This window comes from Fulmarus glacialis, unplaced genomic scaffold (genome assembly GCF_000690835.1).
Source record: "Fulmarus glacialis isolate BGI_N327 unplaced genomic scaffold, ASM69083v1 scaffold4769, whole genome shotgun sequence".
NCBI classification, from domain to species: domain Eukaryota; kingdom Metazoa; phylum Chordata; class Aves; order Procellariiformes; family Procellariidae; genus Fulmarus; species Fulmarus glacialis.
This window is the reverse complement of record NW_009232491.1, coordinates 1-12,443: the sequence shown is the minus strand read 5'-3', so window position 1 is coordinate 12,443 and position 12,443 is coordinate 1. Positions and strand designations below refer to the sequence as shown.

At 38.2% G+C, this 12,443-nt stretch overlaps 1 protein-coding gene across 1 annotated transcript; it reads right to left on the bottom strand.

The window, feature by feature from the left end:
• Positions 1-1,549: 1,549 nt before the first annotated feature.
• Positions 1,550-12,265, bottom strand: LOC104081973 (adipocyte plasma membrane-associated protein-like). Its single transcript, XM_009584906.1, has 10 exons — positions 12,176-12,265; positions 11,394-11,548; positions 11,157-11,246; positions 10,482-10,603; positions 7,071-7,169; positions 5,475-5,624; positions 4,931-5,043; positions 3,504-3,664; positions 2,564-2,759; positions 1,550-1,747 (listed from the first exon to the last, which is right to left on the bottom strand). The coding sequence occupies exons 1-10, from the start codon at positions 12,263-12,265 to the stop codon at positions 1,550-1,552; spliced, it is 1,374 nt and encodes a 457-aa protein (XP_009583201.1).
• Positions 12,266-12,443: the final 178 nt, after the last annotated feature.

The window sequence follows — 12,443 nt, the reverse complement described above, 5'->3', positions numbered from 1 at the left end:
CGGTTCAGGAAAATATCTGCTTCACTGCCACTTTTTGATAAAGACTTAAGAACTGTTCAGCAAAAGCATGTAGTTGTAGGAAGAACAGGAACCAACAGCTGCCTGCCTTCCATCACTTTTAGAGGAGTTTTTTGTCACTAGCCTGGTGTCTGTTTCCATGAAGCAGTTAATTCTGAGTATTTTTACAGCCTTGAAAGAACAGTGTTAATTCTTATCCTTGATGATTTTTTTTTTTAATTTTTAAAAAAATCATTATTATCAAAATCAGAGCTTTTAATGAATTTTAACAATCATCTGATCTGGTAAAGTAGATACTATACAGGGAGAAATACAGTTAATAACTTTATTACATTATCCTAAACCAAAAAAGCATTCAGTATCATCACTTCAGCATAAGTGAATACAGCTAGTACATGCCTACCCAGCATAAGCCCAGTAAATTAGGCTTCTTCATTTTGAGGAATTAAGCTGTAACAGGGACACATAAATGCAAACATACACCCAAAGCAGGTATAATACCTTTTCAATCAAGTTAAATTTAACACTGATTCTACAAGCTAAATACAATATTTCATCATAATGAAACAGCTGTCATTTATTGTAATTCAATTAAAATGAATTTTATTTGTATGAGACTCTCTCTGTATGTGAGCATACTTTGCTGTAGCCTGTTGTGAGCATACTTAACTCCTGCTGTTTTGAACATTTGTTTAGAAAGTGCCCTTCCAGAGGACCCTGTTCACTGCTGCACTTTTGGGAAAGAAAAAATAAACTGCCTATCAAACTTCCTATCTTTCTGTTACTGAACTGCAGTTAAACCCTTCCAAAGGATCAAGCTGTGTCACATTTCTAGAGAGTGAATTCCTAATTTATAAGCCTGTTTTCTGCTTACTGCCCTGCTGCCTAACAATGGCCACTAGTGAACTTTTCTATGGTCACAGGAAACCTTATGTACAGCATCTAGCAAGACAACATGTGACTACTTTGCACCAGAAACAAACACTGAGGTGAGAGAACAAATTTAAATGCAAGCTGTGCTTGCCCATATTTCCTTGGAAACTGATGCAGTTGAATAGATAGAAAACTTTAACAAAAGAGACAATGAAGAAACTGCTGTTCATAATTAAAAGCAGTATGTTCTGCCTCTGGCAAAGAGGAAGAATAAAATCCTACATAAGGCTTTTTCCAAAATGGGGACTGTGAGCAACAGTAAGATATGTGCTACTCACTCACCTCAATCCCTGTTACAGAGGTGAATTCCTTGGATGATTCTGTCCAACTGTGTAAAAATATATACATAACTATTTTCTGAACTATAGATCAAGGTGATTTGGTACTTTTAACCTATTTAAATCTGAGGCTTTCACAAGCTTCTGAAAGAAGTATTTCTGCATTGTATTTTCATTTCTGCTTAACCATGTGGTATCAGTTTCACTTCTCCTTCAGTGATGTAGCAGTCTTCCATTAAGCAGAGAAAAATATTGAACAGCTGCTTGAAACAATGCTGCTATTTTTCTTTTGATGCTCCAGCTTATGAAAACTGTAACATTTACTGTAGCACCACAAGAAAAGGCAGCTCTGTATTACCTAGATACACTTTCCCATCATGCTCAAAGACATCACTGACAGCCCAAGTGACGCTACCATCAGGGTCATGGAAGCTTGCCACAATGTCTCCTTTGTCATTAATTTCTAAGAACAAGCCGTGTTTGTGAAGAAAAATGCTGTAGAATGATAAAGGAGTCACCTGTTTTAGAAAAAGAAATACACAGTGTTAACACTTCATTCAAGGGGCAGGGAACCTATATGACTAGAAAGAAATGGCAATGCTAATATATTGCTTTCCAGGTGTTGCTCTAGTCAGATTCAGCTGTCACTTAATCCTTTGATAATATCCACTGGACTGTGTCTAAAGCTGGCAGTCTAGTAATCGCTCACTAATCCTAAAGTACAGTCAGTGCCTGCTTGCTCAAGAAGGTGTGGACGTTGTTTGAACTTATCCCAGCTGCCAAAAGCCACCCATTTTCTAAAAACAGGAATAAGAGGGACTTGGTGGAACACAACTGAATCACCCACTTCCGTGTTTTTCCTGTGCAAGGTCTAGTGAAAAGGCAGCATGGTTCCTAGGAAAAGCCTGCTTAATCCTAACCAGCTCCGTGACTCTTGCTTGGCAAGAATGAGTTTGCAGTTTGATTCCTATAGCAAAATCCTCATATGTTGTGTAAATGGTTCTTTATCTCCCTTGACAATATCATGTTGCTATAAACAATGGGCTGAGAGCTTGCAACTATGGACTACTTTTGTCAGTACTTATTTTTTCTACTTTATAAAATGGGTTCTCAGCATTACCACAACACTGAAACTGCTGTGTTTTAATATGTAAAAAAGAAACCAATCCTCAAATGTTCCAAAAAAATCAAAGTTAGTATGTGTTGGGATGCTCTGGTAAAGATGAAGCTGTTGTCTCTTGTGTTTCCTAATGAAGAACAACAAGTTCTTTCATACTTATAAAATTAACATTTTTGTGACACAGATAGTTAATACTACACAGTGTCAAAGTTACCTTTGCAATAAATCTCTTCAGGAATGGATATGGTCCTAAAGCATCGAGGAAAGGAGAAAAGAAACTAGGAAAGCGAGTAGTAGATATTCCAACTCTGTATAAGCCTGTGTTTGATAATCTGATGTTGTCTGGGTACCCAGGCAGGTTGTCCACAAAAACTTCTTTTTTTCCTGCATTAGCTCCACTCACCCAATAGCTGCAAAAAGGGAATTTTGTATGTGAGTTATAGAGGCTGCTGCAAAATACAGCAAGCTTAACAGCAAGCACAGAAGATGCATCATTTTGATTCACGCAAGGAATTTTCCAAAATACAGAAAAGGACTCTGCAGGAAGTAGTAACGGCAAAGAGGGACTAAACTTGAGTAACGATGATTGGTCAAAAAACTCATCTTTCTACATGTAACATAAACAGTACTCCCCTGTTCTATTCAAAAAAAGCTATTCATACAAAATATCCCTGTTAAATGAAAACTAACGCTAAATTTTGCTTCAGAACTTCCATGAAATAAAGAACTGTTAAAACACTGACTCCCTTTAAAAATGGGAAAAATGGGGTGTTATGCTAATAATCATAATCATGTAGTGACACTTGTTGTCTGAGGTCTGTTGTAACTGTAATAATGGAGTCATCGGGATAATTGTAATTGAGTCTGACGGAATTAGGGCCCAATGTATCAGTAAATAGGTATAAAAAACATTTCGTGGTGGAAAGAGCAGCTGTTAATCTCTACTTAGAATTAACTAAAACCTGTGACTCTTACAATAGAAAAAAGTAATTTAGACTAAGTTCCCAGTAGCAATCCTGTTAACTGCACATCTTTGGTTTACATTTTTAGAAAAGGAAAAACAGAAAAATAAGAACATGAAATTGATTAAAAACATGTAATATAAACTAACATGTAATATTTTATATTTAGGAAGAGAATGACGTTTAACATACCGTATGATTCTACATATGCTGGTTTCTGCTATTAATATGTAATCTTCATAGGGAGACAGTGCAATCCCATTTGCCATGTACAAGCCACTGAGCACTGTTCTTCCTGTTCTTGTTACAGGGTCATAGGCCAAGAGGCGACCAAGATGGTTTGTTTCGATTACCTTAATCAATATACATCTAATGAAAAACTAGGCTATCAAAATACCTTGTTTCAATTAGGACAGAAAATATTCAGAAGTTGTTTTAACATAAATTAGATAAAAGCAGACTTTACAGAACGGCAGATGGCATCTTCATGAAAACAGTAAGCTCACACCACTGAAGGAGCAAAGGATTTTGTTCATGTTTTACAGCAGTTGTTTTCCAGGCTGATCACAGCATTCTTGCAAAAACAGAGGAACATAGAGGTTATAAAGCCCAGAGTTCAAAATATGTTATTCTGCAGTTCCTGCTTTAGCAAAACATTGAGGCCTATTGGGCTTCTGTGAACAATTACAACTTCTTCAAATCAAACCGGAAAGCATTCACAAGTGTTTTGCTAAAGCAAGTAAACAGTTGACATTTTACTTCTGATATGAAATAATTTGAGTAAGTTTCTTCTGCTAAAAATCTGCAGGGCAGCTTTGAATTATATAAATATAAGCCCTGTGAAGAGGAAACTGCCTTTATGTTTGTCATTAGTGCTGGCAAACCCTTGTCAAGTCTGAAATACTAAATGGCAAAGATGATGTACTACCAAACAATAATTCTGATAGCTTTATGAAACAGCAAGCGACACATAAGAGATTTCAACTATTCTTTTTTTTTTTTTTCCTTTAATAACTTGGATCTCAATTTCCACTCCTTAAATTAAATATATTTCCCTTCATGTGATTTTTCTCCTTGCTTAATTTTGTCCACAATTCTGGTAGTAAGGATGAGACTCTGTGTGTGTCTCACACTTTATGTCAGTTGTGTCTCAACTTTATGTCTGTGACCTCACCGAATTTCAGCTTTACAAACAGACAGTTTGTTCTAGATAAGTTTTACTCAAAGGCTATGACTAGACAGAAAAGATACCTTCAAGTACACCAGCAGTTTGCTACTTTGCATTTACTGCACTGGAAGAGCATGCTTGTAGAAAGATACCAGAAAGAAGCTAACACTACAGTGTGGATTTTTACAGCATGAATCACATGACAATTTCTTTGGGTAGTCATACTGGGAGGTTTGTTTTTTTTTTTTCCGCCGGAAGAGCAGCTACAGAATAGCACAGCCCATCCTCTGCCTCAGGGCTTGAACACGCTGCATTCATAGCATGCTTGGCTAAAACACACAAGCACAAGTGAAAAAGCTTGTCTCTTCTGCAGCCTGGTACACAGTGCTGCCAGCACAAAAATTAACACTTAAGCTGCCTGAACAAATGGCCACAAATTGCCTCATCTCACCTCGTATTTGTGATGTCGTCTTTCCCATTTGCTACTTGAATCCGTAAAATAAATCAAATTTTCCTTTGATATTTCTAAACCATTTAGAAATTTGAAAGGAAGTCCATCCACACCTAGTTAATAAAAATGACTACTAATTAAAGTAAGTACAAAACCACCGAGTGTTCAAAATTATTCAGATCCACACAAGCTTAAAATTTCAGACATTTCAATTCCAAATCTCATAGTAAATGCCATCCTTAAGTTGTCCCAAGCTAAAGTCCAACTCCAAGTTACTTTCATTTGCAGGGAAATACGTTCAGGTTGCAGCCCAGCGTAACACATACCAAACCAAAAGCCTCTGACAAACATCACTACTTTTGTTTTCTTCTATTTTTTAAACAAATCTTAAAAATATAAAGCCAACGGGCTTTCAGTCAGTCCCAGTCCCCATGCTCACTAGAACTGATCTCAACTGATTTAAGTGCCTTGATCTTCCAATTCATATATAAGCATGAGGACCAAACCCAAGCTCAATCTGCTTCCCCACTAACTGTAGTATCACCTTTTTCACTCGATAGCAGGAGGGTTTTCTCTCCTGTCCTTGGATTGACTTTGTACAGGCCTAAATAAGAATCCACCACAATCAAGTTACCATCCTGATCCATTCGGATTCCATGGGGCCGGCCACATATTGGTTCATATTCTGGAGTTCCTGAGATATAAATCAGAAGTAGAAGACCAGGAGTTTGACAAAACAAAGATCCCAAAATGCAAAGGCTGAAAAGCACTTAACTATCATCCTTGAGTAAACCAGATCTTTAAAAGCTTACTTAAACTGTCTTTAAAAGTAAATTGCAAAGGAGGTGACAGTACAATGTCAATCTAATCATCTCTGTTCCTTGTTACTTAAGAAAAAAATTGCTCCCAACCTTCAGAGAAATTCAGCTCTACTCTGTTTTCGCAGACAACTTTAAAGATGACTGAAGAACTGGTAGGATTACTAAATCAATAAAACAAAATGGATTAGCTGCTGTTTAATTCATATCCCCCAAGTAAAGGATGGGAGGAAAAACCACTCTCAGGGAAGATTTTATTAACTACTTCCCTTCAGCTGAGGGGCCCAAGTTCCACAGGTCATGTGAGAATCCTGTAAGTAATCCTCAGGTAAAACTACAAAAAACAGATCTATCACATTTAGTATTTTTATAGTGAATAATTTTCCTGAGAGTACGGAAATTAGTAAAGCTTGACATCCTACAGTTTTGTGACCTAATGCCCTCTACTCCAAAATACACATTTTCCCCCAATACTCCTGTAAGCAAGGGACAACATACATTACAGCTCACTAGAGCTGTAACAGATCAGTAACACAAGCTGACTCACTGTTTGACAGCTGCCAAAAATCTGGTCTCATTCTGAATGGAACAATCATTTTGGTCTCATTTTTGGTTTCTTAACTTCCACATAGTCAATTATTTACCTAAGACTCAAAAAAGTTCAGTAATCTTTGAGAATTCTTTCAAATTCAGTCAAGACTAGCCCACAGCACAGGGGCTTTGGGGATAGGGAAAGCACCTACACAACTGTCACATTTTTAGGAAGCCAGACTAAAGCCAATCAGCTATTTGAATGGCCTTTCAGGCCTGCTTGATTCATCAAAAAGCAACAGGATAAAAATGTAAACATTTCAGTGTTTGTCTTCCTTATTTACAAGTAAGGAAAGAAAATGCAACCTTGCAGTCCAGTTACCAGTGACAGTACCAGGACATGCTTTTCTAAGTCTCTGATTCCTCTGTAAGATTTGAAATGTTTCTAAAATACATTTTGACCTTGAGGCAGGAAAATAATTGGATAAATTGTGACTTTAGACCACCCTCAAAAAGCTTTATGTAGGAGGACTTCTACAAAATGTCGTTCTTAAATGGCAACCCAGGGCAAGTCTATCCAAGTCAGTCTCAAGGGCTAGAGAAGTGTGCCATTATGCCTTAATCTTGCCTACATTAGGAAAAACTACATGATAGCAGTAGGCTTCTCTTACAAATTTGCATAAAAGAATCAGAAAACGTTAACAGTAGTTAAAAGAGCACTTCAGTTTCTCATTCAATGATATTTATATGAACAAGTTTGTTGTCATTTTCACATCAAAACTGTCGCTCACCACATTCAGGCATATCCTGCCCCATTTGAGTAATGAAATGCAGCTGGTCACCACTGATCATCCACAGTTTCCCGTCCACAGTACCAGTGTAGATATTACCTTAAAATAAGTATATTAGAAGACTGTTTTAAAAGGGACCAAGGCAAATAAAACTTACTATAAAAGAAGGATATTCCTCATTATTGTGAGTCCTTCCTTCTTGCTCCTAATTTATATATTCTATGCACAGACAAAGCAACGATACAGCTTACTTTAAATATATTTTTATAAAGCAGAAAGAGCAATATAGAAAAATATGAATTGTTCATGTTTATTTTAAAGAAACATAATACACTAAAAGCTATCTTGAGACTCCTCTGGGTTAGCAGCAAAGGCATCAAGGATGGGTCTTAAGATTCATAGTGATATTCTCATATTGTCAATGAAAATCAGTGAAAGCATTAGCAGAGCGCACACGATCTACCTTTTTGTCCTGAGGGTTCTGCCACATTATCAGCTAGCTAAAATGTTCAGTAGACAAAAGGAAAACATCACAATGACTGATCCAAAACAAGAAAGTAACCCTTCTCCCAGGACATTAAAATTCTAAGCAAAAAAAACAAGTGTGGTTTTTGGGGTTTTTTTAAGCTGTGATATTTTGCTTTGGTTTTGAACCACCAGAATAATATCAAAAATGTGTAAGTTTGCATTAAAGGATTAAGCACGTTTTTTATTGGATATCTGCTTAGCAGTTGCTTTCTCCTCTGCTTTCAAAGTGTTTAAATTAACAAGGCAAAAACCTCACACGAAGTCTTCAAATCTTTTGACATTGTATTGTACCTCCAAAAACTTCTGTATAGAGTGTCAAAGGAAAAACACTAGCAGTGATTAAGCCCCACCTTTGAAAAATAGCATCCTCCTACCTTTTGACTTGTCCAGGCTCTGAAATAATGCAATGCACATGACCAACCCTAGACTTACTGTTCAACAAAATACACTTCTAGTGTAAAGTCTGTTAACTGGAAACATTCCTCTGATTTGTCTTTTATTTACATAGATTGAACTAAAGTAGACATTATTTCCTTTACGTGTGACCTGCATTTTCACCCTAGCCTTGTTTACATTTAAAAATACGCACTGTCACTTTGCAACAGGTGTTAGAAGATACTCCATGGAAGTTATGCTACCTTTCTGTGCCAATATTACTAAACACCACAGATTCTGACTTGGTCTAATGAGTGCTTACACCAGAGCAGATAAACAGATACAAAAATGTCTAGCATCTGCTCACTCACATCTATGGAAAAATGTTAGGAGCAAATAGGACAGATTCTCAAAGTATCAGCTGTCAGATCTAGATTAAAAGAATTGTCTAGGATTACTGGCACACAGAAAGCACCTGTTTATCCGAAGGGAGAACTTCAGAGCCACTGTTCAATACAACAACTTTGTCTGGGAAAAAACAGAGGCTGAACTTTGCTGTCATAAAATATACTGGTATTCTAATGCCTCCTGAGGCATGTTGGAAACAGCTGAAATTTCTGATCACATACCAGATTCTGTATTTAAAGAGAGAAATCTTAGGCTTGTAATGCTATTTTCTATCATGCTATGCACTAGGCTATGATGCTATATTTAGATTTATATAGCTAGTGCAAGTGGGTTTTGCACTAGACTTCTCTCATGGGTATTTGTAGTAAAGTGAAGGCAAAACAGAACTACTCTAGTTACCTGTAATATCCTGTCTTACTCATATGGAAAACAGCATTTACCTAAATCAGGCAACATCACCACAACACTTATTACAACCTTGGTCATATTGTATGATTTCAACTGACTGAAATCCGTCTCCTAAAACATCCTTAAATTCAGGGAAGATCCATGGTAGAATTAACACACTCAAGAAAAAAAGAACCAAACCAGTATTTTATACAGCATCATGAAAGAGGTTAGATTTGGCAACACAGAGCATTTGCAGGATTAGTCCTCATACTTAAAATATACTCTGCAAAACTCTAGTTGTGAACTCTACCCTTTCTGAAAGTTGTAGAGGAAGAGGTGGAGAACAAAAAGTGCGATAAAATAGCTCTTCAATTTAATATAGCACCTTTGAGGAAAGCAGGAAGGAAACAGCTTTCAGAAGACATTTGCTAGGAATGGGTGCCTCAATGCAAAGTGTTGAGCTAGGTCCCTTCCAGGCTTATGCTGCTACAACTGAAAATGCTTCTAATTTCAGCTTGCACAATGGCAAACAAGAACATTCCAGATGATTACCTCTCACCTCTGTAGCACACAACACAAGAGTGTATCTTTCAGACAAACATGTCCTGGGCTATTCAATATTTCCTTGAAAAATACCATAAAACTAGCACCAGCAGTAAGGGACCTGCCTGGCTCAAACTGCCTTGGACTGGGAGTTGCCTTCTTCTCTGTACTGGCTACTGCAGGAATCTATTTTATCGACTTACACATCAAGACGAAAATAATTCCTCCAAAAGAGGTAAGTCCTGAGTCCACAGCACTAAACCTGTGTCCAAAGCAGAAGATCACGGTATCTGTCCTCTATTTGGTTTGAACTTTCATTGCAGTCTCTACTTTCTTCACACGCTGGGTAAGAAAGTTGTTGGAAAGATGCAAAATATGCTACCTGTTACTGCTCCAGCTCTCTGCTTCCCACTATCTGTAAGGTTCCTGCACCTACTGTTTTGCCACCTCACAGCTGCAAAACAACCAAGACGATTTGTGGATAGATAAGAGGAGGTTTTATACTACAGTGAAAAGTTCTTTTATATTCCAAGCTCTAAAAATATGGTTTTGATAACTACGCAACTTTTAAAACAACTTCATTTGCCTCCCTCTTTGGCTCTGTGTTCAATAACAGCTTCTGAAATAAGAGCATGTTGAACTCAGTAGCTGAGCTCGAGCAGCAAATTAACGCTGCTTTTGGAGACCTGAAACAGAAAAAAAACCAAGGCAAGCTTATCACCCGGTCTATGTCAAAAGCCCAAGCTTAGACTCACATTTGGAAGAACTTCCACAAAAATCTTTAGTTGTTTTTGCATGCTGCTTTTAAAGAATATGCCATTTTACACCTTTCTAAAATTATATTTTAATACAACTTCTATATATTACCAATTTGTGGTTCTGTGTTTTTTAATATAGCAGTAGGACATTTGCTGTGTCCTTGGAAGCAGCAGACAACAAAATGTTCTGGGATATTTCCAGTGAAATGTTTACAAATGTGAAGATATGGAAGAACATACAATTATCTTAATATTTTTGGAGCAATCATTTAGCAAACATTCCTATTTTTCTTTCTTTGGGTTTAAACTTCTTACGTTTCCTCTTTTAATAACTTGACCAAGCAGATGTATCGGATGTATAACATGTAGCAGATGTATAATTTTACCCATTTGGAAGTTATCTACTTGCCTTCATCATCAGCAGTAAAAGACTCGGGACCTTTCAGTTGTCCTGTGAAGATTCTTTGTCCACTCTGAAGCTTTTTATTCACTTGCAATGATCCAACTAAGGCAGGAGGTGGCTTTTCAAAACTGCACCAAATTAATTATAAATAAGATGTAAGAAACAAGACAACATTGGACTATGAAATTATTTGAAGGGAAAGTAATAGGACTTTATTCCAGAGATAGGTAACAAGGTATTCTCTTTTTTTAAAGAATTTGTTAAAACTATTACTTCAAACTAAATTAACAATTCTGTGGAGCTTGCAAGCCCAGGCTAAAAAGAATACAGACTTTTTAGGAGATTTTTTTTTTTCTGAAATCAATACAAACACAAAATTGCCATCATCCTAGAGAGTTTTATTCCCTATCGTTAGTCTGAGATCTACTAACAATCTCTCTACGTGTATGTATGAATACTGCACTAGTCAGCATTGTTTTGCTTGAAATTCACTTGTTTAAGAAAGTGTTTTGATTTTCAAGTTTTATATGAGAAACACAATTTCTTCTGTGCATGAACTTAAGTAGCATGCTTTATATGCTCCTGCGGGATGAAAAGTATAGGAGAAGTTTTGAAAGCACAGGTATTTCCCGACAAACACAAGTATGCTATTGAACTTTAAAATTAAGCAGGGGAACATACGTGAACGGTTCTGGATCAATGGGAGATGGTAAAAAGTAAATGCTAGCAAAAGTTGCAAGGACTGCAGCTGGAAACCCCCATGCTGTGAACCTGGGAGGAAAAGAAAACAATTGTATACTCACGCACATATAGGAAGAAGGCAGGAGGGTAGTAAGAAAAGTCAATTTTTTTTCAAAAGTTAAAAAGTTTCAGTGCTAAAAATTAAGACTGAAGGAGGACAAAGCAGTCTGCAACAACCTGGCGATCCCCGCCATGTAGAGGAGTGGCCCAGCTGCTCCACAGGCAGTACTGCCGTCCTGCTCTGTCTCCGCACTGGAGCTCCTCTGGTCTCTGGGTGATCCAGCCCCTGAACCAGCCGAAAACCCCAAGGTTTCTTTTGCCGAGTTGTATTTCTAGTAGTATGTAACTGCTGTAGGCAGAGACACAAGCCCAGTTACTTGCGTGGTGAGCAACTTTGCTGACTCTAGTATAAAGATACATATACTCTCTCTCTATATATACACACTCTAGTCTAAAGAGGCCTTACCCCAGCTGACTATCAGAATATTTGCTATTAAACAGGTTTTACCAAGTACATACACAATCATAATGTGGTTGTTGCATGTATGAAGCTATGGGGTCTCACATGAATCAACCTTCAAGGAACTGGTCGAACCATTATCATCTCTGCTGCAGGGCCACAATGCCCAGGGAAGAGCAACGGAGACCAAAGTGAACAGCAAAGTGGCTCCATTCTACCAATTCAATCAGGGAGGATTAAACTGTTTTTAAGAAACACAAAATAAGTAACCAGAAAATTAAACATACATGTTTTCAGAGAAAACCACTAAAAAGCCTTTAAAGGGAGCGAGATAAACAGGGGCGAAAGGCATTTCCTGAGGAGGAAGGACCTGGCTATCGCCTCCAGCCCAGGACACTTCCTCACTGTATTCGCCTCGTGTTTGTGCAAGAGTTTTTTTATAGGAAGAAACCACTCGCCCGTGGGCTTTCCCATCCAACTAAGGCGGGACAGCACCCACTCGAGAGCCCGCGGCTCCGCTCCCTTTATGGCGGAAGCGCCTCTGTGACAGAGGAAAGCCCCTGCCCGCCGTCTTCGTGAGGTAAAACATAGCGGGCCCTCTCGACTCTCTCCGCTTCCCCTACCGCTGCCCGCCCGGGGAAGACCTCTCCTCACGCATCGGGGGCGGGAAGACGCCACCGCCCTCTTCCCTCCCACGGAGCCCAGCGCTTACATGGCGTCGCGGCGGGCGGTCCCCGCCTCGGAGGACGGCTCGGCGGTGGGCGGGC

Coding starts and splice junctions, on each gene's coding strand:
- LOC104081973 (XM_009584906.1), bottom strand. CDS start 12,265: ATGTTTTACCTCACGAAGACGGCGGGCAGGGGCTTTCCTCTGTCACAG. Junction 7,170..10,481: donor TTTTACTGCTGATGATGAAG/GCAAGTAGATAA, acceptor ACTTATTTTAAG/GTAATATCTACACTGGTACT. Junction 2,760..3,503: donor AGCATATGTAGAATCATACG/GTATGTTAAACG, acceptor CCCTTTTTGCAG/CTATTGGGTGAGTGGAGCTA.